At 38.3% G+C, this 27,698-nt stretch overlaps 1 protein-coding gene across 1 annotated transcript in view; it reads left to right on the forward strand.

The window, feature by feature from the left end:
- Window positions 1–27,698, forward strand: part of PRKAR2B (protein kinase cAMP-dependent type II regulatory subunit beta) — a 68,680-nt gene that overhangs the window by 37,668 nt on the left and 3,314 nt on the right. Inside the window, exons 3-10 of the mRNA XM_015850725.3 lie at window positions 12,980–13,032; window positions 14,194–14,277; window positions 22,677–22,783; window positions 23,639–23,792; window positions 24,698–24,799; window positions 25,363–25,437; window positions 27,017–27,082; window positions 27,230–27,374. Coding sequence (XP_015706211.2) covers window positions 12,980–13,032; window positions 14,194–14,277; window positions 22,677–22,783; window positions 23,639–23,792; window positions 24,698–24,799; window positions 25,363–25,437; window positions 27,017–27,082; window positions 27,230–27,374 — 786 coding nt within the window. The remainder of the gene's footprint in view (window positions 1–12,979; window positions 13,033–14,193; window positions 14,278–22,676; window positions 22,784–23,638; window positions 23,793–24,697; window positions 24,800–25,362; window positions 25,438–27,016; window positions 27,083–27,229; window positions 27,375–27,698) is intronic.

Consider the following 27,698-nt stretch of genomic DNA (forward strand, 5'->3'; position numbering starts at 1 on the left):
TGAGTAATGTGATTTTAGTTTAATGACCATCTATGTGACAAAGTAGCCTTTAAAATGTATGGTTAGAAGCTCCTCATTAGAACTGAATTACTCAAAATAGAATAAACTGTTTGCCAAAAGTTAGCGCTGACTGATTGTGAGTAATGGTTTTCTATCTTGAATTCATTAAGTCTATATATTCAGGACTAGGCCTTATTTTTTAAAAGAGCCAAGTATCTCTCACCAATTTTAGCACTGTTGAAGGTGCCCACTTGGATGGAGGGTGAGGTGGCATGCGGTTACATTGAGAAAGAGAGGAAGGAAATTTCAGGGGATTTCTGTTCTGTTCAGACTTTTCCTGCAGGACTCCTTAATCAGAGCACAGTATGAGCAATGGATCATTTTCAAAGACATTATGAGCAATGGGAATTGTCTCTATTTATAGCTTTGTTGCGATCACATCTGACTACTGTGTTTCTCAGTGTATTTATCATGTAAGTGGTACCAGCAGGAGCTCAGCATTTGCATCCCCATGTTGCCATTTTTTAATGACTACTCCTTTTTAATGAAACTTCCCCATTTTGCTTCCTTGCCTTGATTTCATGACTGCAGAATTGAAACTACTGCCGCCCTGGCATCAGGGGACCAAACCTACATGCTCTAATGAGTAGGTTGTGAAATTGCACATTGATGCAAGCAGGTAGGACATACGTAAGTGGTTTAACAAACAAGAATAATGTAACTCTGGGCTGTCTGGAGTAATGGAAGCCCTTTGTTACAGCCATCTGTGATATAAAAGTACATTCCCTCTTAATTAAATGCTTAGTATCAGAAGTGCCCCCCCTCCAACCTATGGTTTCATTTTGTGTTCCACAAAATCAGGTGGGAGCAGCGTGACTGTTTGCTGCTTCATATTACTGTGCTGTTTTGGAGGAACATGTCCATTGTGTACTCACAGTTCCACTTTCCACTCGAGTCAGTGGGACTTGAGTTGCTGTGGCCATGGGACATGTTTTGGGAACTGGATGTAGTCTCCCTTCACTTCTGGCGTGGATGTGGGGAAATAAAAGATTTTAACTCTTTTTGCAGGCAACAAAACCTCTGACTAGAAAACTTCCTTTGTAGGCATCTGAGTTGCTTATTTTTGTTTTTATTTTCAAGTCTTTCGACCTTTGCTCCCTCATGAAATCCAGTCTATTCAGACAATCCCTTTTGTTCTTATCATAGCACAGAATTACAGTGTTCTTTTAAAGTTGGCAAGAGAAGGGATTAGGTGCCTGCTTTACTCAAAGGCCTTATTTGCTTTGGGCATCTGAGGTTGCTGTGCTAATCACCAGGGACCAGCACCCCGCTGGATGGTCACTGGGAGCCTCTGTGACCACTACCTGGGATGCCACAAGAACTGTGGGACCAATGGAGCTACCACAAAGTCTTGTGTCATAGATGAAGCATTACAGTTGACACTGTCTGTAGCCCTGGCTGAGTGAAAGTACACCAAGTAAAGCATATGTTGGATTTCTCCAGTTCAACAACTGTGATTTACAGCTCTTTCAGATCTCATGGTGTCAGCTAGGGATTCCTCCATGGAAGTGGCCCTTTGTTCTCAGTGTTAACATGCAGCACTTTGGGAAAGGAGTTTAACTTATTATTCCTCTGTTCTCTCATACTCATCACTGGTCCCTCAATACCCAGCAGTCATCTTCAGAGTCTTTTTCTTCACTCTGTGGGTTTTTTTTTCATGGTGAAGAGCCTAAGATGAAGTCTCATTTGGTTAAATTTAAGGTAATATCTGTAAAATAGTTGTTTCACATGAGCTACTCAGAAACAGAAGTTTTTCACTGCAGAACAGTAATGAACTTTGGTCCCTCTAATCTGTTGGGGGCATTTGGACATAAATGCCAGTAATATACTCTGGGCCCTATTTACCTCCTGTATATTCGGCCATCTGCAGTTCCTGCAGTTTTCACTGTCATGCTGAAGGTAGATGCAGTAGCATTCAGAAGAATTTCCTTTTCCTTTTTCCGTGTTTTGTGTTCCTGGTGGCACTCCATTGAGCTCATTCCAGTTTATCAGTCTTCCTGAATTTGGAGGCTCCACAGGTAGACCCAGTATTCTAGACGTGGCCTAGTTAGCATGGAGTAGAGGGTGACACTCACTTCTCTGGCTCATACAGCCAAGGTTCATACATTTGTCTGTACGTTCTTGCTTTAGAATTAGAATTATTTTATTTTTTATATCAGCAGTGGGTACCTCTGTCAGCAAATAGACTCTGGTTCTTTCCACTAGAATATTTTGCTGTCTCACAGCTGTGCTGATATGTGCTAACTTTTCAATGAATGATTATTTAATCACTAAACCTGAAATGCCCGGAGGTCTCAAGGGAACTGAACACAAATTAAATCAAGAAGTTCTCCGGCACTGCTGCTTAAACACAGGACATTTATGAGGGAATACAATTTCCTTGGGGTTCCTCCAGCTTTCACTGTGGCCTTGATTATTCCATTGGAGATTTCTGTCTAAAAGAACATTCCACAGAACACTGCAAAGGATGGGTTTGGTTGAAGAAACCAGATGTAGCTCTGTCTTACCCTGCAGGTTCACAAAATCTCCTTTGGTATTTAACAGTGTTGTTGCTAAATAGCATCAGTAGGCACTTTCTTTCCTGGGAGAAAAAGATGAAACTATAAGCATGAATTGTAACACCATACAAAGCGAGATGTTAAACTGTTGCTTAATTTGTGCTGTAATTCTAAGAGTTTTCTGATAAATATTCACCTGGTGTATGCAATTTTCTTGGATATTGGTTGCAATTAGTCAAAAACTGTGAGGAGCTGCAGCCTCCGTAAGGCCTCCCCTCAGCTTCTCTGCTCTGCACTGAGCATTGCACTCTGCTCTGCATTGACTAATGTTAGCAAAGGTGAGGAAGAGAAACTGAGCACGGTGGAAATCCACAGGCTCCCTAGATAGAAGTGATGAAGCTGCTCATGGTGACTGCTCATTATCTGTATAAATTCAGGGTACTTTTTTTTTCTCTTTCAGAAAAAGATAAATCAGCTCAATGAGACCTTGGGGTATTCTTTCTTGTTCTCAGTGGAAATTAGCAACGCAGTTATGGGTTGCTTCTACTACTAGACAGTGTAAGTGTGGTAATTGGTGTTCTTAGGTTGATTACTGGCCCAGTTTTTGGAAGAATATTTGTAGTCCATCCTTTGGCTTGTTATTGTTGTCTGCACATTACAGATGTAGGGAATCATGCAGTGATTGCTTTGTTAGGTGCTTACTTTCTTACCTCAGTATGCAGTGCCAGTACTGTTTGATAATAACTGTTTCTGTTTTGATTGTAGGAAAGGTAAATTGGACTGTATTATTTTATAGTTGTGATTCATCTTCTACACTTCTTTTGGCTATCTAAAGAAAAACCCACCAGCAAAAAGTCTTAGATGGATTTTCTGGGATTGTTGAGAAACCAGGTGTCCAAAATAAAACTTTTCAAAACTTGGCAGGAGCGTTTTGGAGGAAGTCTTGTCTACCTGTTTTCCTGTTAGATCTGGCACCTCTGCATTAAGTTTGATTTATCTGAGTTCTGATATAGAGGATTATCAAAACCAGTATGCTAAAATTCGAGGAAACAGACAGGTCCTTTAGCTTATTATTGTGTTTGATCTTGCCTGACAACCTTGCCCTGAGATAAAGGAGGTGTATCTCTGTATGGATTGTTTTGTGAGGGAGTTTGTGGGGTCACCATTGTAAAATGGGGAAGGACTGATTCAAGCTTCATTCCCTGAATCCTATCACTGTGATAAGCAAAGGTAAATTTTCTCTGCCAACCATTCTTTTGAGAAGACAACTCCTCCTCTTCTTTCAGGTGCCCATCCTCAGCTTGTTATTCTAAATCCCATATTGATGCAAGGTTTTCTGTGAAGCCTGCCAAGACTAAACTTCACATTCTCTCAGGTGCCCAAACCAATTCTGACCTGTGAGTGGAGGTACTTTTTGGCATGTGCCTCTGAGGAGCTCAGAGTCACCTTTCAGAGATGAGGAGTCTGCTTCCTAAGTGTTTCAGCATCTGTGCCTTCCTCCTTTGCCTGGATGATCATACATACTGCAGCTGGCAGATCTTTCGTGTGGTCTTGAACATATCAATCCAGCCTGCTGGAAAGGCACTGGGACAAGCTTGTCAGAGCTCATGGCTTTGTCTTTAGTGACCTACAGTCATTCTTCGCACAAGTCTGTGCCCAGAGGGCTCTTGCATGACCTTGTTCACATTTTTTAGGTTTTCTCGAAGCCTTTTAAGTCTCTACATGTTTGTAGATATGTAACACTAGACTCCTCTTCCTCTTCCTCTTCCTCTTCCTCTTCCTCTTCCTCTTCCTTTTCCTTTCTCCTGTCCAGTTAAACCAAGGTGTGGACGTTGATTTTACCTCACAATCTGTTGACAGAGTTGAGATCTAGTGTTATTTTTTTCCACTTGAATTCTGTTATTCTTATGTTTTGTTGGTTCCCCTCCTATTTTTCAAGTGCTTCTTTGCTCAGCATTAATCCTTCTCCAGTGAGCTTGGAGTTCTGCCTTTCACCAGCTCCACTGCTGTCTGTTCATAATTACCTTATTTACTATGATTTTAGCATTCTGTTTTTTTCAAACAATTCCCAGTTTTGCTTTGTTTACAACTCTGTCTATCCGTCCCGTCCTACAGTTGTCTGATTCATACATCTTACCTTCAGTGCCTTCTCACTAGTGCAAGATTTTAGTATTTTCTGTTCTTCTTTTTTCTTCCTTCTGTCTATTAATAGTTTAATGTTTTACTCTGCCAGATTTGTAAATTCTGTGGTGTTTTTCTGCAGACAGCTTTCATACTTAACTCATCATTAAAAATAATTACTTTTAATAACTAAGTCTCAAAGATACCTACTGGTTTACCAAAACTAACACCTCCTTTTCAGATATTTTACTGCATTGAAGGGAAGACACGAGTGAAGATTAATGAGTAATAAACTCAGTTTAGTGCCTGTTTCAGTATCTTTTTTAAGGTGTCTGTATAGCATTTTGCCATCAAGTTTGAAAAATGTGGCAAGAGTGGTTTTCAGGAAGTGGTCAGTACAGTATTTACTCACTTTAACATGCATTTAAATGCACTGGAATTCATCTAAGTAGTTATTTGCTGAAGTTTCTGTACTTCACTAAAAATCAATGACAACAACCCTGTCACTTTGGGCTCTAGTACATGAAACCCAACCTATTGTACAGAATAGGTAATAAACTCTGTTAGACTGGACAGAGAACTTATTTTGGGTAAAAATAAGCTGCTGTTGTGGTTTGCAGTGTTGTATATAGTTCCTCACACTGTACTACTGTGTTGCTATTTAAAAAATGTGAACATGTGTGCTTTCAGAATGTAGGTTTCAGAGATGAACAGCTGCAGCCACAGTCTTTAAGATTTTTGCAACAGTTTTTATGTAATGGATGAATTTTCTATGGGGAAGATATGGTCCACACTGTGTGTATTTCTGACTCTTAAATAAGAGAAAAATCTATCGATGGCTATGATGAATTCAATCATTTTTTATTTTTTTTCCTTTGGCATTAGTGAATATAAAGTTGAGAAGTATGCAGAGAGTTCTGTGTCTGCTCAGAACATGTCAAATATTTATACATAGTTCAGTTATGTCCCAAATAACACACTGTAGCACTGTGAACTGCTTGGACTCATATGAGAATGGGAACAGAAGGTTATACAAGTCAACATCAGAGTATGGTATGTTGTAATATGGCATGCTACTCCAGCTGTAGCTGAGAAAGCTCACAGAGGAAGTACTATAGTCTATAGTATATTCTGACTAACTTTTCTAGTGGAAGTGCATCTTAGTTTTGTAAGCTTTTTATTGTTCAATAGCTACTTCCAGTGTTCTGGACGCTGTGATGTGTGTTTGTGCTGATTTTCACAAAGCAGACAGATGAAATCAAGCATTTCCTGAGAAGCCATGCAAAGCTGTCTCCTCATTGTAAGCCAAAAGGCTGTTTTCTTTAGCTCCGTCTTGCCAAATTACACAATTATAGAAACAACTGAAATAGGTCTGTAACAAGGACTAGGGGCAATGCAATTCCTCATGGAGGATCTACTAAAGCCTTACTCTGGGTTGCTGCTTACAAATAGGGAAGTATTTTCATCCACTTGTGAAGTTCAAGCACACTGTTTCAGTGGAGGAGCCTGTTTAGCAATTCACAACAGTATGGTTTAGGGGAAGAATGTACCTCCGTGCCCCAGTAATGAGCAGCACTTGCTGCCTTTGATGCAGAGTGCTTTGCCCTGTGGAGTATAGGAAGATAGTGCAGTCCAACACATACCAGCTTTCCCTGTTATATTCTATATTATTAAGGAACTTGCTGGGTAGATGCACTTACACATGAATAGCTCATGTGGGATAAAGTTATCTAGAAATGCCTCCTTGGAGACTGTCGTTTTTTTTCAAGTGGGCCTTAACAGTGTTCAGTGCAATCTTGCTAAAGTCCTTGCTTTGATGTAAGGACGGTGTAACATGAATAGACTTCGTATGGACTTCTGAATGGAGAGTCCCTGAGAGGATCTGAGTCATAGTTGACATGGATCTCATTCAAGGAGCTGTATATTATTAGGCACTTCATGTAATTTAGCAGTGCTAGAGGAAGTATCTTGAGGTGTGATTCACCTAAAATAGCAGTAGTAGCAGATGGACAACAGAAAATGGCACTGAAGGGTTGATTGCATGAGCAGTTCTTCTGAAGTGTTTGATTCCTTGCAACCATGTAGTGCAGGCTGAGCACAGCCTTCCAGCTCTGGCAAAAGGTTTGGCCATTAGCACAAACCCAGTATTTGGTCTGTATTTATGACTGTCATAAAGTCTTTGGAGGACCTCTGTCATATGCTGAAAGGAAGAGCAGATAACAGTATTTCATGAGCAGTCTACTTTCAAACAGACTTTCTTGGCAGTGCTCCCAGTACTCCAACAGAGTCCCCACCTAATAAACCGACGGTCACCTTTCTAATAATGAAGAGGAGACAAGCTGACTGGATTTTATGCAGCTTTACATTTTAAGGCGGCTGTCCTGAGCACTTAACCACTTGTGTTAAGTAATGGACCCACTGAAAGTAGTTGTCTCATAAAAGACTTGGGAGGAATTTATTCAATTTTTTGGTCTTACATTTGAAGAAATCTCAGAAAATACTCATGTCTCTATCATTACTATAGCTTTTATTTATTTTTTTTTTCCTGAGCACGTATACTTATATTCCAGCTTGGATAGCATGTGTAATATAAGTACTCTCTGTATAACATTCTATTAACACAGAATGACAGTGTATCAGGCATTGTGCATATTAATTCGCCTAACTGTGCCTAGCTGAAGTTTCAGTTACTTACTATTGGATGTAGCAAGATGGGCAACAACAGCCTCAGTGACCATTCCAAGTTAGTTTACATTTGAGGAAAGTGTAGCTCTTTGAAATAGTTCTGCACAAATGGTTGGTCTGAGCCAGCTGATTATTACCTTACTGTGTGCTACGTGGAACCAGGTAAGACTTACTGCATGTCTTTATGCACTGCAGAGTAAAGCTGATCTCCTGTCACTGGGTTGTTCTTTAGTCCTTGCATTTACTTACGATCTTCAGTCTTGTGGTCCAGATAAAACCAGCTCTAGAAGTAATTTGGGACTTGGTAGTCACAACTGTCAGAGACCATGACCAGTTGTTTCTTATTGCTACCAGTTGTCAGGATTTCTGCTGTTTAAAACAAAAACTACAGGTGAAATGTTGTCTTTTTGGAATGTAGAGTACTCTTGCTAGTTCTCCTGCAGTGGTGGGAACTGGTGAGATGTAAAAGTGGATTACTGTGGGAAATGGTGTCAGAAACTTTGATAGAGTTCCAGCAGTATTTGCAGACCAGTACAGAAGTAGCATCTGCCATACAAGGAAACTGCACTGTGTTTCTGCTCTGTGTTTGGTAAATGAGGAAAAGAACATTGTGATGAACTAGGGAAAAAAACCTCATCCTGCAGATAAGTCACCCTAACAACTTCCACATGGCTAAACCTGTAAGGTGGCATTCCTGCTGGATGAGGGGATGGGACATTGCTATTATAGTTGGGGATGTTTGTAGGGATGTAGGGCAATGATGAGAAAGAAGGCAAGAGATGGTCTGTTTTCACACTGCAGCCTGGTGGTCATGCTGACAAAACTGTGGTCTTGATTTGGCCTGAATGGGAATAAGAAATATTTTCATAGCCTTATTTATTTGTTTGTTTGTTTATTGAAACATGCTTTATTACTAAGGATTCTTATGCTTTGGAAAGAGTCCACTGATTGTTTTTTATGCCATGTTTTGACTATAATACATATGAACTTTCACTCATTTCATTCTTGATAGCTTCTTAATTGCTGAAATACCGAGGGAATAAATAGAGCAAATGTAACACTTTTGTTTTGTGACCTTACAATTTCTAACTATATGTTAATTCTCATTTTAGAATTCGCTCATATCTGAACTGACTTTATGTTTGGTGCTGCTTGATTTAGGAATTATGAAAGATTGCCTCTTCTCCCTGGCAAAGCAATCCATCTCGATTTGTGTGCAATGTTCAGTGCATGTGTATTTTGATAATGCACTGCTGTGTGATAATTCAGATGTATGTACTTTGTGCTGATGTATTTGGCCTTGTTTGTGTTTGTGTCCATCTTGATGATTTATATGTGAAATGTAATCTTCCACTGGAAAAAAAAAAAAATCTGAATAAAAATAGTTTCACTTTGTTGAGCTTAGCAGCCAATGGAGAAACATTTACAGTGTTTGTATCACTATTTTTAAAGCTGTACTTATGCACAAGATGAAATGGGGCCCTAAACACTGTATTAGAACTGCTTTTTGAGCAACAGCGTTCAATACTAAATTCAACAGTGACATGAAGCAAAACATGGTGGGGCATTTGATCACGATAAAGCCAGCGTGCACTGTGTACTCTTGGGAGAGTGGAATGAGCTGGGGAGGTAGAAAAATGAAACACCAAGCACCAGCAGTGGAGTGGTACAGAATAATTATGTCTGTGATGCCAGTCAGGCCTTAGGCAGAAGAGCTGGAGGCCAGAGGCTGTCTCCATGGAATACACAAAAAGAAGAGAAGGCTCTGGGGAGACCTCATTGTAGCCTTCAAGTACTTAAAGGGAGCTTGTAAACAAGATGGAGAGTGACTTTTTTATGAGTGCCTTGGTCTGATAGTGATAGGACAAGGGGGAATGGTTTTAAACTAGAAGAGAGAAGATTAGGCTAGATATTAAGAAGAAATTATTTACTCAGAGGGCAGTGAGGCCCTGGCACAGCTGCCCATAGAGCTGTGGGTGCCCCATCCCTGGAGGCGCTCAGGGCTGGGTTGGATGGGGCCCTGGGCAGCCTGAGCTGGTGGGGGGCAGCCAGCCCACAGCAGGAGTTGGGGCTGGGTGGGCTTTGAGGTCCTTTCCAACCCAAACCATTCTGTGATTCTACAGTTCTCTGAATAAAGGTTTACTATTGCATGAGCCATTGTCGCCAACAGATGATGAATTTGTTTTCTAAAGAATATGAACTAAATGGAAAAGTGCAGAAACCAGTCTAGCAGCTTGCTGTAAATAACAGGACTCAGCTTAAGATGGATAGAGTCTACCTCAGCCTATTAGTCAGAGTTGTAATTACTCATGTCTTAATCTGGGCATGTAACACAGGTCAGATTAATAGCTTTGAAAAAGAAAAAAAGCTTCTCTCCATTGGCTGTAATTGGAACCCAGATGACTTCTTCAAATGTGGATGTCTACAGTATAAGCATCTTATTTAGTTTTGGATGTTTTATATCATTGTGATTCTAATGGCCCAAACCCCACTGATTGTGTCATGAAATTCAGTGGATCCTAATGTCAGAAACTATATTTCAGGAACAGAGATAAAATGTATCAAGTTTTTCCGTGAGACATCTAGTGATGACATTCAGAATTAATACGTTGCTGGGCTACAAAGCTTATAAGACAGGCTACTGAAATAAGAATGGAGAAGAGGAAATTCTGCATTTAAAGCTGCAGACACACAACATTTATGTGGTCTGTAAGTAGCAACACAAGTGGCTTTCGTTAGCAGTAAGGACTGGTTATCACTGTTCCTCACATTGAGACTGCTTATTCACTCCATAGCACACTGCAACACGCATCTGTTGAGTCCCACGTACACGTGCTTGCCTTACAGCACAGGGACTGATACCACTTGAAACAAAGTAGTGATTTACATTGTGATGGGTTATGATGCTTACTTTGCGTGTTATTATTGTTGCTATTAATATAAAAATCCCCAAGGTTTATTTAAGACAATGCGTAAATACTGTATTGCCATAAAAATGTTGGTAGGAACATTTTGTATAGACAGAGGTAAAGTATTATACTAGTTCAGGATGTCTCAAACTTCCTTTTGTGGGCATTTGCAGTTCCTTGGAGCCAAATTCAGTTCCTAGTAAAGCTGGTGGAAAACTTTTGGTCAGTTCCAGGGGGATTTGTATCAAATCTGCTTTTGAGGCTGCCAAGTTTTAGAAAGTTGATGCTTTAGGATTTGCCAAGTGCCTAATACTGTGAGGTGGAGAGGGTCAAGGCTTCCTTTGGGACTCTGCATAATATGTGCAGTAGTACAGTGAAATCATCTTAGCCGGATGGGCGAATGGGCACTTCAGTGGGTCTATCTGGTGCCTACTTTAGAATTTGTTTGTAGAATAATATAGGAAATATGGGGACTTGTCAGGAGGATCTGAAATCTTAATCTGTGAGGAGCAGTGCAACTGAACTAACTGAACAGGCGTCAGGGGCAAACGGGAGAGGAAGTGCAGTGCACATTGGACAAAACTTTGAGTCACAGAAAAGCCATTCAAGGGAAACTGTTCCATTTGATACCAACTGGAGGGGAGAAACTGTTCTAGAACAGAGAAAAGCCGGTGTGATTGAGAACTGCTGTAGGATGGCAGAGCTCCCATTTTAGGAAGAGAAACGGGTGGACAGAAAGGATTGGAGCAGCTGGGTCAAGGGGTTAAAGGTGGCAGCAGGCATCACCTTGCAGAAAAGGAACCTTGAGAAAAGACAAAGGGAATTGGTTGTTCCCCAAAGAAACTACATAAAGGGAACAAATGCAAATTGTGACAGCACAGAAGGAGGATGAAATAAAAGTAAAATGAATGTGTCTAAATTATAACTTCATTATTCATATCAGGCACAAGAAGGAACTGTGTAGAAAATTAAAACTAATTTGAGTTGTTAAGAATGAGTAGAAAAGAATAACAAAAGATACAAAGATCAAAGAAATCAAGAAGGAAAAAAAAAAAAGTGATCCAGTTACAAGAACAAACATGAGGAATAACAGAAATTTTTCTAGAAGTACTTTACCACTAAGAGGATATTCCAGGAAAGGGTTGTTCTACTTAACACATTACGTCAATCTTCACTAGAGCCATTAAGAGTGTATGGAAAACTCAGCCTAGAAAAGAAAAAGGATGAATTAGAGAGTATTTAATAGGTTCGGTGTCTGCAGACTAGCTGTGCCTGGGCAGTGCTCTACTTGGAAATGGGAGAAACTGGGAAAGTTGGTCTCATCCCTGTTAGGAATTAACATGGGGAAGCTGAAAAAAGATAAATGTAAGATAGTGGAAAATAGAAAAAAAGAAAACTTGGTCATTAAAAGGGAGGAGTGGCTTCCCTGCCTGAAGGAAGAGAGCTGTCAGAGGTCCACGGGTCGTTCTTGTTCTTAGAGAAATTATGGACAAGTAAACATTTTGGAAGTACCTGGAGAAAAGAAGATAAACAACACAGGGCACTGATTTGTTGGAACTGTCTGATGTCCTGTAACAAGAGAACACAACTTTTGGATAAGAGAAAAGGAGCAGATTTCTACATTTTCCGTTTAAGAAACATAAGTAGTGTCTTGCAAGACCCCCCTGTAAACAAAGTGGGGATTAATGTGCTGTGTGTTATTATAAATAGCATGGGATGGGTACAAAACTTGGTACTACCAAGCAGCTGCTTTGTGGCCATATGTTTATTCCATCGGCGTTTATTTTATATACTGTTCTGTTTTTCTTCAGTGATAATCTAGGTTATATATGAGTATATTTACTAGATTTACTGTTGTCAAGAAGTTTACAATGGATTGGAATAATGCTGGAGGTTAGAATTTACAGTGATCTTAGCACATGGCAGAAATGGTTTGGGGAAGAAGGTGGTACTTAATGGATGCATGGTACTACTCCTATGCAGAATAGCCATATACAGGACAGCTGGTGAAGCTGTGATTTTCGGAAATCATATGCAAGTCATGAAAATTACATGAGTAGACGTAATCAAGTTGCTATGAAAAAGGTGTGGGTGGATGCAAATACATATAGCCTGCAAAATGTCAGCACAGTATTTCATCTGTTGTGCTGAGCAGCAGCTCAGCACCATGCAGCTCAGCACCATGCAGCTGCTGACTCCTCTCCTCATGTGGGATGGGGAGAGAATCAGGTAGGCAAAATGGTGAGAATCTACCAAACTGTAGGTAAAGCAAAAGCTGCACACAGTAGTAACTCAGAATAAGAAATTAATTCACTGCTTCCCATCAGCAAGCAGACGTTCAGCCACTTCCAGAAGAGCAGAGCTCATCACGTGTGATGGCTATTAGGGAAGACATAAACCATCACTCCAGACATCCCCATTCCTCCTTCTTCACCCTTGCTTTTATTGCTGAGCGTGGCACCATTAGGTATGGGGCATTTCTTTGGTCAGATGGGCAAAAAACACGACCAAAATTGATGTAAATGTACCCTTTTCCACCAGCAGTTTGGTGATGACCTGCTGCGGACTCTTATCAGCAGTATCTTCTGTGGTTCTCTGTGGAGTGTGTCACATTGCTGTGTATGGCATGTGGTGTGTTTGTGAATGTAATTCTTGTGAAATGGTATTTTACTTTCAATTAAGACTATACTTTTGTTTATATTTCAGTGTGTGCAGAAGCTTATAATCCTGATGAAGAAGAGGACGATGCAGAAACCAGGGTATTTAATCCTTTATTGCCTTTTTTTTTCAGTCCTGAGGCATTGCATTCAGGAAGAAAATTTAGGACTGATTATATAGGTTATGTAACTAGCATTACCATTCCTTTCCAGAACCATCCTTACTGTAATGTTCTTTAATATGTGAGGTTTTCATGTTAGAGGAACACTGTAATAGTCACCCGTGTAGGACACAGTTAAATATCAGTCTAGATAGCTGTAGCCGTGATCCACAGTCTGTAATGGAAGCATTTGTGTGCAGTTACATTTGCTCAGATAATTTCTGCTCTTAAAAGTACTTACTTAGACTCCTTATAATCTTGCAGTATTTTAATCAGTATTCTAGTATTTAGGTAAGGCATGAAAAAAATGAATTGTAAAATCATTAAGATTTTCATATGTAGAATGCAATAACTAATGAAATAGATTTATTTATTTTACTTAGGTTGCCTTTAAAAGCATTTACGCAGTTTCTAATTGAAATAGCATGTGTGACTTTTAAAGACTGGCTTATATTTTTGCATTGAAGCTAATTTCTGTCTAAGTAAAGCACTGAAAAAGGTTATCATAAAAATATAAGTTAAACCAATAACTTGACTGATAGTTGTATTCGCCAGACATTGGTAATTTGGTAAATTTCTGGCTTGCTCAAATGATGTGAAGTCTGTTGTTTACTCATTAAACTACTTGTGTAAACTTATTTTATACAAAATACTTTATAGCGATTATATATATAAATATATCTATATTATATACATTTATCGAGATTATTTGGGAAAATATCCTAAGGAAACAGTCATGGCAAGTAGATAAATGTATCAGTGGTGTTTATTCACAGAATATGTATGCTTAGGGAGCAGCAGGGTAATGTTTAAACAGAAGCTGCTAAAATAAAGGTATCCAGAATGGCTTGTGAAAACAAACTGGGTTCTACAAATGTTGAAGATCTTGTCATCTTAAATACAGGCAGGCATCACTTGCTCATGCTGTGGTGATACGGTGTTATTGCTGAGTATTTATTCAAATCCTGAAGGTTTTGAAAGGAAAATGTTATGAAGCATGAAAAAAATACTGTGTAAAATACTTAGGTGAATTAACTCAGCCCTTCAACCATTTGCTGCATTATGATAATCACTTTAAAGGTTTTTCTGTTATATCTCTCAGATTATTCACCCTAAAACAGATGATCAAAGAAACAGGCTGCAGGAGGCTTGCAAGGACATCCTTCTTTTTAAGAACCTAGATCCGGTAAGAGCATCTTTACAATGAACATGATTTAGAAGTGTTGATGAGAATTAATTCTCTTGAAATTTTGAATAGAAGCTTGCAAATTGGACATTTTAAGCTTTTATTTATGCTTTTCTGACCATTCCATAAACTCCAGAAGTGCCATTTTATAACTGTCATCACTTACAAGATACATTTCTTGGACTAGATTAATACAAATGTGTTGATGTGATTGCACTGTATTTTATTTTCTTATTTTAATTTTTTTTACATTCATTTGTGTGGGGTCATCTGTTATTTGGAACCTTTGAACTGTTTCTACTATTTACTTCTTTCTTTCCAAAAGTGCGTTGAGTGCCTCATGAAAACCTAAACTTACCCCCACAGCCTACATTTCAGCTGTAGCTGTAACTGAACAAGCAACTTGAGAAGCAGTAGGAGAGGGAAGGGCAATAGCAATGCATTTACATCATTATTTTACTTAATATAGATAATGTAAAACACTACAGATATTCTTCTGTGCAGATAATTTCCTTCTGTTGTCCATAAAACCAATTATGGGCTTTTTAGAAAACTTGAATGCAGTGAATGTGTGTTCTGGATTAGATGGAGGTGATAAACCTACCAAAGTGAGCAGGGTTGTTTAAGGCAAAGGTGTGTGTATCAATCAAAAGGTGCATGCCAAGGTTGGGGTGACTCACAGCAGAGCAAATGCTTTCTTGGGAGAGCTGATTCAGTGCTATCAGGAGGGGGGAGGAGTAATTATGTAGAGTTTTAAGCAGGAGAACAAAAAGTTTTAAGTTTAATTTAAAAGAGAGGACTAATGGAAAGACCAGCCTGCAGCTCTGATGGGAAGTCAAGTGCTATTACAGAGAACACAGTTTGGTACATGCTGTGAGTTTCCAGCTGCTGCTTTTGTCAGCACAAAAGCGGTGCTCTGACACAGGACACCCCTTCCCACAGAGGCCCTGGGGAGCAGCGAGCCACTGAACCCTCCAGGGATTTGTAAAACCTTGGAGGCAGAGCTGGAGGAGGGTATGAAGTCTCAACATAGGGAATCATATGTGTGCGTTCTTGGGATGCTGGGGAACTAACTCCCTTGTGCTGTATGTTTAATGGAACTCTGTTCCACTATAGTAGTTTGTGCTAAAGTCACACAAACATTTGGCCCTTACACTACGTAATTACTTTTTTGTGTGACTTCAGAGACTCACAGTGGTTTGATGGCATCTGCACTGGATGTGGAATTGCTTGATTTATACATTCTCTGTTAGTGTTGTGTCCTATTCTAATACTGTGTACTAACAGCACTGAACTACTCCAGCTTGGGCACTTTATATGATTTTGCTAAGAGTTGTGAGGGATCACCACCCCTGTTGGTGGAAGTATTCTAAGGACTGCCTTGCTGTGATGTATTTGCTTTTTGCTTCTGAAAGTTGCAGTGGTTTAAATTTTCTTACCCCAGATTTCTCCCTCACTTCTGCCTCTCCCCCCAGACAGCCTGAATACATGTGATGCCAGCTGATGAAATTCACTCTCTGGCATAGTAGCAGAAAAAAAAATCCTCATTCATCTTGGAGAGAAGTAATCTCTTCAGCTGCTAAAGCTAAAGTCTCTGGAACAAAAATCAGGCTGTATATAGATGGTGTGTCTCCCACTCCCACTGTTTATTTCTTGCATTGAACCTCAGCTTCTTCCTGCTATAGTTCTGTGTATGAAAAATGTTGATGCAGAGGTCAGTGAGTAGAATGGGAAAGAGAATGTAAAGTGCTTAATGGCTTTTCCCTGATGGCCTTTTAGCAAGGTGTCAAACACATTCTTAGATAGAACACCACTCTGAAATGCAGTGTAGCAGCATGTCCTAAGGCACGATCAGAATGGCATTCAGTGATGATGCTAAATGCGGTTCACACTATGCTAACTTTATCCTACCATAACACACTGTATTTTAATGTGAATGAAAGGATAAGATAAGGATATCATAAAGGCAAAAGGAGAAGCTTCAGTAGTTAGGAGGTGACTTACAGTACTGCTGAGCATTTTAATTAAAGAGCCCATTTGAAAAGATGAGGCTTCATGTAAAAGTAAAAATCAGCCATTTGAATGCGAGACAAAATGATGGAGAGGAGAAAAAGATAACCTTCAGGCTTTGAGACAGTTTAGGACTTTTCTAGCACATACCACTGTTCGAGCCAATGCTTATCCAGTAGCAGTTTTTAAATATTACATAGGTAAACCTATGCAAATGTATTTATAAATATCAATATTTCACATAAGGGCTCTAATTGAAAAAGCAGCCTAGTATAAAGGTACATTAGGCTCCAGTACTATTCACTAAGTAGCGTTCTCTGCTTTAAAATCCAGCTCTTGTAAAATTCCCTGTGATGTTGTTTGAATGATCTCAGATCTTTGTTTAACTTTGAGGATTGCTAAGGATGTGACTGGTCCATTAATATCAGTTCAGCGATGCACTCTTGAGTTAATTCCCTTAAATAACAAACACTTTTTAAACATTTGAAAATGTTAAAATACCAACATTTCCTTCACCTTTCTGGGAGTCTGCTCACCTCCCATCTGTCCCATCTGTTTGGGGTCACTCACTGTCAGTTTTAGCTTGTGTGTAACAGTTCTGGAACAGTTACTGGAAGGGGAATATGGTTTGAAATACATGTGCAACAAGATGAGGAAAAGAATTTTGCAGAGCTCTTCAGCTTCTTGTTAGAGGGCTCAATCAGGAAAGAAGCAAGAGAAATTCCAGAACTATGCAGATGAATGCAGAACTTGTTGATGAATGAAGTGTGTACCCAAGGCATATTCTCACACCTTCACCTTCATTCTATAGATACTGGAGGCTACTGGCAATAGAATCAGAAGCTGCATGCCTCTTTCTATCAGGGTCCTCTTTTTATCCTCCTTGATTCATGCCCTCTTTCCCTTTTCATTTTGTCTAAGCCAGCAAGAACAAAACAAGATGACCAGATGCCTTGAGCCATTACTGAGGATGAATCCCAAGTTGCTGTTACTGAATTTTGTTTCTGTGCATGCAACCCAACGGCTGTTCTATCACTGAGAGGAACAGCAGCAGCAGCAAGAGCAGCTCATATCAATGACAGACTTCTGGCAGTTATTCTTTTCATTTTGTCTTTGAAGAGGAAATTTTGCTGAGGCAGATTAATAGCAAGTCATGTGGTTTGTCTGCTATGGGCTAGATATGGCCCATAGACTAGCAGTTAAAAAACAAAAGCAAAACACGGAAACAACAGGTGATGAAACAACTTATTACCAAAGTAACTAGGAGGCCGAAGGGACTGGTGCCATCAAAGTCATGTTGCACCCTTGCACTTAAAGTTCAAGTCCTTTCTTTAGAAAAAATCCATAACCAGTTTTAGATCTGCTCTGTTTCAGGGGAATTTTCTTTTGGAGCTCACTGCCCTTCTAATGCCTGTAGAGAAGATTTCAAATCAGATTTGAACTTTTTCTAAAAGGGAATAAATTATACATATTCTCTACAAACATACAGGAGAAGCATCTGGGCATATTGCCACTCATTCACCTGGGGAATTATTATAAGAGAGTACAAATACTGATTAATCAAATATAATTGATTAATTCAAGGGAAGATGAAAGAAAGCATAAGGCAACCATGTTTTATGAGGAGTGGACACTACTGCTCAAGGCCAAAGCCTTAATTGAAGTGTGCTACCAACAGAAGGCTCTGATAATGCTTTTACATTCTTGATTTTTTTTTGCTTTGAAGAATTGGGACTACAGATGGTAGAACAATTAATGCAAATACATATGAATGAGAGAGCCCAGAATGCATGAACATCTTAATATTCTGCTTTCCTAGATTGCACAAAACTCTTCAAAAACTAATGGATTCCCGAACACAGAATTGCCCTTAATTCTCCTTTTTTCTTTAAGACAAAGTTAATATTCACATCATATCTGGTAAACAGGGATACTCTCCACCTGGCGTGTATTCAGTCAATGAAGTTTCACAACAGAACTGCCCAATGGAAGGTGCCTTCATCTTAAAAACTTACAAAGTGCTCACAGTCCAATATTATTTCTGCTCTTTTTTAGCAAACTGCTATAGGAGTAAAGCAGCTTCCTTAGAGGGGCAAGTTCCAAAGCAGAGTATATGTTACTGAGCCTGACTTCATGGGCTTATGTGTGGTATGTCAAAGGCAGAAGAACATTAACAACATATAACTGTGCAGAAGAATTTTTGAGCAAAATACTGATTAATACTCAAAAATACTGATCATGCATCTAAATATTAATTAGGTTATTTGATAGTGCAGAAATAAGGGCTTTTTGATGAGTTTACAAGTGGATATCACACAAGGGAGCTAAATATTTTGACTTGGATTGATAGTACTGCGAACATTAAGATCAGAGTTTCAGGGCAGTATATGTACATGGGTTTTGCTCTGAAAAACACTGAGTGCTGCAGACATGAATTCTGCAATTTACACTTTATCTTCAAGATCCTGACTTATTGATTTGCAGTGTATTTTCTTCCCATGGGTTTCCTCCCTATAGTTGTTTGAATTTTTTTGTATATTTTTTCCCCCTCACTGTTTTAGTAGTGTCTGCTTCATTGCCTTCTTAGTACATTGCTGAACATTGATTGATTGACACTGGGGGTGGGATCCTAAATGGCAGTGCTCATGCCATTGCAACCACATTGGGAATGAACCAGGCCAACCAGAACAGCAACAAATGCACCTCAGCTGCCTCCCATGACAGAAGCCACAAGACCAGCCACCTCAAGGGTGTGTATAGCAATTAGGGATCCTCTAGTGTTCCCAGGGAAACCTGCATCTTCTTCTTAGAAGTGCCTGAATCAATGCTGTGTGCATGGGTAATAAAGAATCAGAGATCTGTTTGTGGTCATTTGTGACCTCATTGCAGTCATGGAGACGTGGCGGGACAGCTCATGTGACTGGGATGCTGTCATGGATGGGTATGTACGTTTTAGGAAAGACAGACCAGTGAGGCAAGTTGGTGGAATTGTTCCTTGTGTTAGAGATAAAACTGAACTGTACTGAGCTCTGCTTAGGGATGAATTGTGAATGAGCTAAGAGCTTACGGGAAGGTAAATGTGGTTGACACAGTTATGGGTGTTTACTACAGGCTGCCTAATCAGGAGGAGGAAGTTGATGAGGCCTACAGACAGCTGAAAGTAGCCAAATGGACCCAAACACTCGTTCTCATGGAGAACTTCAACTTTGAAATGGTTTTAGTATGCTCATTAGGATATGAAATGTTAATACATCAGGCTTACACACTTTTTTTTTTTTTTACATGGATATCATGGCAGGCCTAGATTTATTAAGGTAGTTGGTATCTAAATTTAATGCAGTAGAATAATTCTTAATCTGAGAGATTCCTAAAACCTCTATTTAGGTGCTCTGCTGTTCATAGGCACCTTGATAACTATCAGAGCTGCTTTTGGCATTAAAGTTCTGCTCCTGTGCTAGAGTTTCATGTGGCCACCATGGAATAAAGTGGAAGAGGAGGGCAACTACATTTTGTCATAAGGGTAGTGTTTGGAGTATGTACACACACAAAGACTGTCAGAGAGCATCTGGCTTCTACTAAAGAGTTGCTGAAGAGCTCCTGTCTATTTTCCACTGGGGACAGAGGGCCCCCTGGAGCACAGTGAAGAGGACAAACTAGCAGAGACTTTACAGCTGCGTTGCTTTGTGCAGATGGAAGTTAACATGTTTTAGGATGAAAGACCTAAGAATACCTGCTCACTGTTTCTCACTAGTTAGTCACACAACATGCTCTTCATATTAAATGTTTAGTATTTTGAATGCTTTAATTACAGGGGAAAATGTCATTTGATTGACTAGAAAGACAGATTTTGTCTGTCAGGAAATTAAGAAGGATGCTAAAAGGCAGAGTTTGACTGATTACAGTAGGCTGTTTTAGGCTGTTTTACTCTTAAAATTTTACATTCTTGTCACCTTTCTTCAGTTCTACAATCAGTAACAATAGATCTGAGGACATTCAGTGTTCCTTAAGCCAAGCAGTGCATTATCACATATACACAGATGTATGGCTTAACTCTTACACACCTCCCTCTCCTGCTCAGCCCACTAAACCAGGCAAGTAACCAGAGTGGTTTTATGCAGAAGAACTTCATCATTTAAACTGATACTAAACCAGGATAGGTACAGATCTGAATAAGAGAGAAAAATGAACAGCACTATCTCCAATTTACATTGTAGGAGAAGATGTATCATGTTGGCTGATGCTGGTGAGGGAACTAATGCTCCTTCACTTTCCTGTTTCCCAATGATAAAAGATTCCCATGATTTTCTAAAAGGTTCCTCTTTTGATATTTTCATGCTTTAAGGGTGTTAAAAAAATATATAAAAATAAATAATAATAATAATAATAAAATCCAATCAGAGTATGTAAATAAATGTTATATAGAGAATCAGATTTCAAATAAAATATGATATAAGAAATTCTTCCTGGTTTCAATTTATAAATATTTTTCAAACCTGAACTGCATTAAGATTGTGCTACTTTACAAAATACGGGAGTTAGTTTTGCATATGATAACAGAGCGACTTTTTAATATTGAAATTACCCATCTTTATCCTTTCGGAGCAACTCCAGAGAGCACTGGTAAATTGAGCCTCATTTTGGCAGGGAAACAAGAGGATTCACATAGAAACAAGCTAAGCAAGTAGGTTTTGTAATCTCATGGTGACATCAAGAGCCACATGCCTGGTTTGGCTATTGAGGTCTGCTCTGTCATTATTTTGTGTTGAAAGCTTTAGAAGGAGGACTGCTTGTCTTTCAGTTAGTTGCAGTTTATTCAGAAAGTTAAAATACAGGTTTAATACTTCAGAAGATAATAGTATATAGTTTTCAGTGACTCCCAATGGTGTGCGCATGTATACACTTTTCTCCTAAACTGAATTATAAGCTATTCACTGAACGGGTAGTTACATGATCTTTATTTTTGCAAATACGTACCTGCCTATAGCAAAAAAAGGTACTAAAACAAGACATAGTCAAAGGATTTCCTGCTGGCCTAGGTAGGCTGCATTATGTCCTTCTGTACTTTACCATGATATGTACTGAGGATGGATGCTGTCCATCTGTTGTTTTTCTGTGCCCACACATGATAAATTAATTCTGTAAAGTAAAATTGTATTTGGCTGCTTTAGTTTTTAAATAGGATCTGATAACGCCAGCTTGATATTTTTAAAGGTTTGCGTAAGTGAAGAAATTCAGTAAATTAAAGATGTAATTCATTCACCTAACTTTATCTGTCTACAAAGTAAGTATCACTGAGTTGGAGTAGCTCTGTATCATCAGCAGAAAGAAAGAGCAATCTCTAGAGAATTATTCTGAGATATGTGGTATGGATATCTCTGCCCACAGGCTGCAGAAGGACTCCTACAGGACTGGTTTAGCTGGCTTTGTTTAGAAATGTAAATGCCATTTTGCAGTGGTTGGGAATGCTATGAACCGAACCATTCAAAAATGCCTGAGGATGTAAATCCACCGGCTTTTCTGTGTTGTGGTTTTCAGTAGTTCATTTCTTCCAGTGTTATCCATACTTGGTAAGCTTGAAAAAGTCAATGAGAATATTGTGCTTGCTCTCAAAGTTTTAAGTATATTGCTGAATAAACTGGAAATAAAACTTCAATTACTAAGTCATCTTTTTAGGTTTTGTATCAGTTCACAGAATAGCTGTGTTTGTTGTTTTTTAATGTAAATGATTGGGTTTTAGGATGTCTACAACCAGCAAAACAAATAGTATAATTAGTTATTACCGTATTGTTTTATAATTCAAAAGTTGATATTTTGTTAGTCTGCTAATATTTCTCTCCAGACATTCATATTCCATTCAGTTTAATAATGTATTTTTATAGCCTTGTGTACCTTCCTATTTCCCAGTAAGCTTAGCATTTACTAAACCAAAGCACTACAGACCATTATGGTTACTTCTGTCCCAGCATCAATTAGATGCTATATAATTCATATTTTCAATGTATTTGCATTCATTTTGATCCAATAAAATGTTTCTGGAGACAAGACCAGGTAAGCGTTTTGTTTGCAATGAGGCACACAACTATATAATTGGTGAAAGTTGAAATTCTGTCTTTGAACGCTTGCAAGCAATTTTTATTGCAGTCAAGATCTATTTTGTCAGTAGTAGTACAAGAAGGGAAGATGGGATCAGAACACTGGCAGAGAAAAAACTAACACTAAATAGGAAGTAGAATCTGTCTTTCTGGTTTACCCATGCATCTCTGTAGCATAAACATTTTTATGTCCCTAAGCAGTTTCTGCGTATTTGAGAGGTGGAGCAGTTAGTTAATCTGAAGAGTAAGATTTTGAGGGCAGATAATAATCTCTTGTCTTTGTGTTCTTTTAAACAGGAACAGATGTCTCAGGTGCTGGATGCGATGTTTGAAAAGCTGGTTGAAGGAGGAGAGCATGTCATTGATCAAGGAGACGATGGTGACAACTTCTATGTCATTGACAGGTAAATGGCTGTGTCTTGTAGCACTAAGTATTATGCAGAAGTCTAAAAAAATCTATTTCTCAATGTGCTTGCACTTGATTCTTACATATTTGCATGGGAGAAGGAAAATAGAACACATGAGAACTAATGCAGTTGTGTATAGGACTTGGAGAACAGTTTTTGGAAATCATTCATGTGATTTATCAACATTACTGTACAGATACTCAGCACTGAACAAAGTAAAGGTTTAGCAACAGTGAGGATGGCTGTGTTGTTTTATGTAAGATACCATATTTTACTGCTTTCTCACAACAACAGAAAGGTAATAGTTGAGGAATGAATGGACAGGGAGAAGAAGCCCATGTGATGTTAATTACAAGATCTCTTTATTTCATAATCTTACATTGCTCTTCATACACATTAATTGAATGTGGAATTCATCTAATTATTACCTTACAAATTACTATTTTAAAGTATTCAAAATGTTAACTTGTACTACTTCATATCATAACAATATGTTATATTTGTACATAGTATAATTAAAATGAAATTAATAAACATGGATACTACTACTTCATTTTTAATATAGTATTGGCAATCAGCAGATCACTGTAATTTGAGTCTGTTTTTACATTGAATTGCTGTCAAAACTAACAACGTTATCCTTTACTTTAAAGAGGAACTTCTTTTGTTATTTACTGAATATTTAATGAAGTTCTGGAGCTGTCTCAGCAAGGTGTTTATACAGTTTAAGCATGTGGAATATATATTTCAAATGCTTTATTTTAGGGATTTGTAATATAAAAATAGAGTGAGAGTGCTTAGCTAAGAACAGGACTAGATTCTATTCACTGTATTTCTATACTTTATTAACAGAGGAACATACGACATTTATGTAAAATGTGATGGTGTTGGGAGGTGTGTTGGCACCTATGATAACCGAGGAAGTTTTGGTGAGCTGGCCTTAATGTACAATACACCCAGAGCAGCTACAATTATAGCTACCTCTCCTGGTGCCATCTGGGGTTTGGTAAGTGAAATACTCAGGTTAATGCATTATTCATTTGTTTTAAATGCATGATATAAATGGCACTGATATGCTATAACAGTGTATTTTAAAAATTATGATTTTAGAAAATTTAATATTAAAAATTCTGAGAACATTTAGTACTTTCAATTACCAGAAACTGCAGAAATAAACCTGAGGCTCAAGAAAGCACCGAGTTAAAAAGAAAACAACACAAATGTTGTTTTACTGTTCTTTATTGTTAATTTCCCAAATTGCAAAATGAATGCTGTTGATTCCAGAGTAGAATTCAAACATGAGGTTATTTATCAGTGTTGCGTTACTTAGATCTTTGACAACAGCAATAGAATTTACCGAAACAGTAAAGCTGGGTTAGCTGTTCTTAAGACTTATATATCAATTTATTGGCTGATCGCAAGGTAGGGATAGCTGTTGTTCACATCCCGCAGTGCTCATCTTGCAGTCAGCCTGTTTAAGCAAATCAGTCTGTAAGTAAACTCTGTATTTATGTTCTGCCAAAGGGCAGAGAAGCTTTTCACAACGTGGATGAGATTGAGATCAGGAGCTTAATTTTAGGAGCTCATGATTGACCTCTAGAGGAATTTCGCTTTCTCAACTGACTCTGAGGGAATCATAGAATCACAGAATCATAGAATCACAAGGTTGGAAAGGACCTATAAGATCATCTAGTCCAACTTTCCTCCCTTTACCATACCTACAGAAAGCCACTAAACTATAACTCCTAGCACCCTATCCAGATGCTAAAACTGGGAAACTGCATAGCTAGCATGATAGCTAAACTGAGCAACTAAAACTGGGTAATACGAACATCTTCAGCTACTCCTAAAGAATGCTCTACCATGTATGTTTTCTGTTGCTAAACTCCCTTCTTCTCTTTGTGTTTACAGGACAGGGTAACATTCCGAAGAATCATTGTAAAAAATAATGCCAAAAAGAGAAGAATGTATGAAAATTTTATTGAGTCGTTGCCATTCCTTAAATCTTTAGAAGTAAGCTTTCTATTGCACTATTTTAAAGGTTGTATCAGAGGTACTTGATAAAATTCTGCTTCTGCAGACATAAAATTTGGAATTAACATTTTTTTCCACAATAAAATCTACTTTGGAGAAATGTCATGGTTTTTATATTGTAAATTTTAAGTATAAAGAACCATTGTCAAGACAGTATTTAAAATTGTTGGCTTTTTTTTGTTTGTTTGTTTCTTTTATTTTCTTGAGCTTAATTTTGCTTGATAATAGTAAGATTAAATGATTACTAAGGGAATATCTTCATTTAACAGCTGTATTTGTAGATGCATGCTTTTCTGAGATAACTTTGGAAGACATGGATGTATAGACATCCAAAACGGAACCTCTGTCAACACTTCTGCCTCTGAAGACTACAATATAACCTCAGAAAGGCTATTCAGCAGCTATTTCTTATTTTCATGGTTATCAATAAAGGAGACTAAATATACACTATCCTACTTAAAGATTCATGGAACAAAGTATAAGCTGACTTTCTAAGAATAGTATTACAACATTAATCAGATGTTTTTCTTTTTTAAATAAAGGTATCTGAGCGTTTGAAAGTGGTTGATGTGATTGGCACCAAAGTATACAAAGACGGTGAACAAATCATTGCTCAGGTACAGATGTTTATGCTGTTTTAGTTTTTCTCCTCCAAAGGTAACAATTACCATAATGTTTATAAATGATACATGATTTTAAACTATATTCCTTTGTCAAAAGAAACAAAAACAGTGAATCTGGTGGAGATGATGCTGTGTCTAAAGCTAATTTTGTACTTACTCTGAAAAAGTTCCCTTTCTGTTGGTATGAATAAACAAGTCAACATTTTTCATATATTTAGCAATTCAAAGTATAATATCAAATGTTAGTTTATACTAATGAGCGTTGAAGACCTACCTTGTTTTTCCTGTATATGCTCTCAGGCTTAGTGTTAAATTTTTAGGTAGTTTTGTGTGGATCCAGGAATTGGACTCTTTTATTCTTTTAGATCTCTTCCAATCTGGGGTATTCTATGGTTCCATGATCTAGGAAACTCTTTGGGATGGGCAACTGAAATTGTCTTGCCCAAAAGTACTGACTGTATATCAGATACAGCCCTTGGAGGCTTTTATATGGAAAGCTGTAAGGGAAATCATTTGGAAAGAATGAAGAGGTGGAGAAACAGGATCCTATCATCTTCCATATTTGTTTTTTCCCTGCTTTTTGTAAAAGCTATGTCCTCATGAAAAGTATTTGCAGTCAGTTCCATATAGACGTTTTAATTGTTTGGTGCCTTAAAAGAGTATTTCACTTTAAAAGTGGTTTCTTTAGCAGTGATATCAAAGAGGTAAGCTTCAAGGCACTGTCTGCCAATATTTTAATGTTACAGGAGCTGCTCCAAAAGTAATGCCTCATATTTTATTATGTTAGCCTACAACATCCGAGATGGATGTTGGTGGAATGGCAATAGAGGTTGAACCTTCTCCCAGTGGTCTGCTACATTTTGCTGCCATGAGACAGATGGCAACAGAGGGGCAGTCAAACCAAATGGCATCTGACGTGAAAGAGCATGTGAAGCAAAGGTATAGAATCATAGAATCACATGCTTGGAAAGGACCTACAAGATCATCTAGTCCAACCGTTGTCCCATTACCATTGCTACCACAAGCCACTAAACCATCTCTCGTACCTCCTCATCCAGACATCTCTTAAACACTGCCAGGGACAGCGACTTCACCACCTCCCTGGGCAGCCATTCCAGTGCCTGAACACTCACTGAGAGCAGTTTTTCCTTATGTCTGATCTAAACCTCCTCTGGTACAACTTGCGGCCATTTCCTCGCACTGTATAGTCTGGATTTGGCACCTTCTGACTTCAATCTATTCAAGCCAATGAGAGATGGACTGCACGGGCAGCATTTTCCTGGCAACAACACCATCAGAGCAGCTGTGTGACAGTGGATCACCATTACTGGTGCAGACCTTTGTGACCATAGCATGCAGGTTCTTATTCATCACTGGTAAAAATGCATAGCTAATAGTGAAAAATAGTGTTTCATAGCTGAGAATTTTCTCCATCAAAATAGTGTTCTTATGATCTTTGTTGTAGTTTCCATGGAAATAAACAGGAGGCATTACTTTCGGACTGATGTGTGTAACTTGAGATTAAAATGAAATTTCTCATTTCCTTTACCCACTTTATTTTTTTATTCTACAGGGCGACATGGCTGATTCTTTCTTCATTGTGGAATCTGGGGAAGTAAGGATTATAATGACAAGGAAGGTAAAGCAGCCCTAAAACACAATTTCTTTATTATTTTTAAATCTCGATTTATTTTAAACATTGCTATTATTGTTGTTGTCAGTTTTGCTTACACAAGTGAGTTCAGCAAATATTGTTCTCAGTTTTTCTTTTCACTCGATTTTTTAGGGTAAACCAGATGTAGAGGTAGAAGAGAATGGAGCAGTTGAAATAGCTCGATGCTCAAGAGGACAGTATTTTGGAGAACTTGCTCTTGTAACTAACAAACCACGAGCTGCTTCTGCATTTGCTCTTGGCACTGTCAAGTGTTTAGGTACTGTTCAATAATACTTTGTATCTAATATAAAATGATATAATCCATCAGATTGTTTTAACTTTGAACTCTGTCTGTCTCTGGAATATAAGGTTTAATTACATTTACCCAAATTAGGCTTTTTAAGCACATCACCTTTTACTGTGTATTCCTACTTATTTTAGTTACATGCAAAAATTATTTGTAATTATTAACTGGTATTGAACACAAATTCTCTGCGTTTTCTGTGATTATGTAGAAGAAAAATTGCTTCAAGACTGTGCAGATAATATTGCTGCAAACCTTTTATAGCTATCAGAAAATTCTGTCCAAAACTGCAGCTAG

Source organism: Coturnix japonica, chromosome 1 (genome assembly GCF_054131305.1).
Source record: "Coturnix japonica strain WE chromosome 1, WE-NBRP24, whole genome shotgun sequence".
Lineage (NCBI taxonomy): Eukaryota > Metazoa > Chordata > Aves > Galliformes > Phasianidae > Coturnix > Coturnix japonica.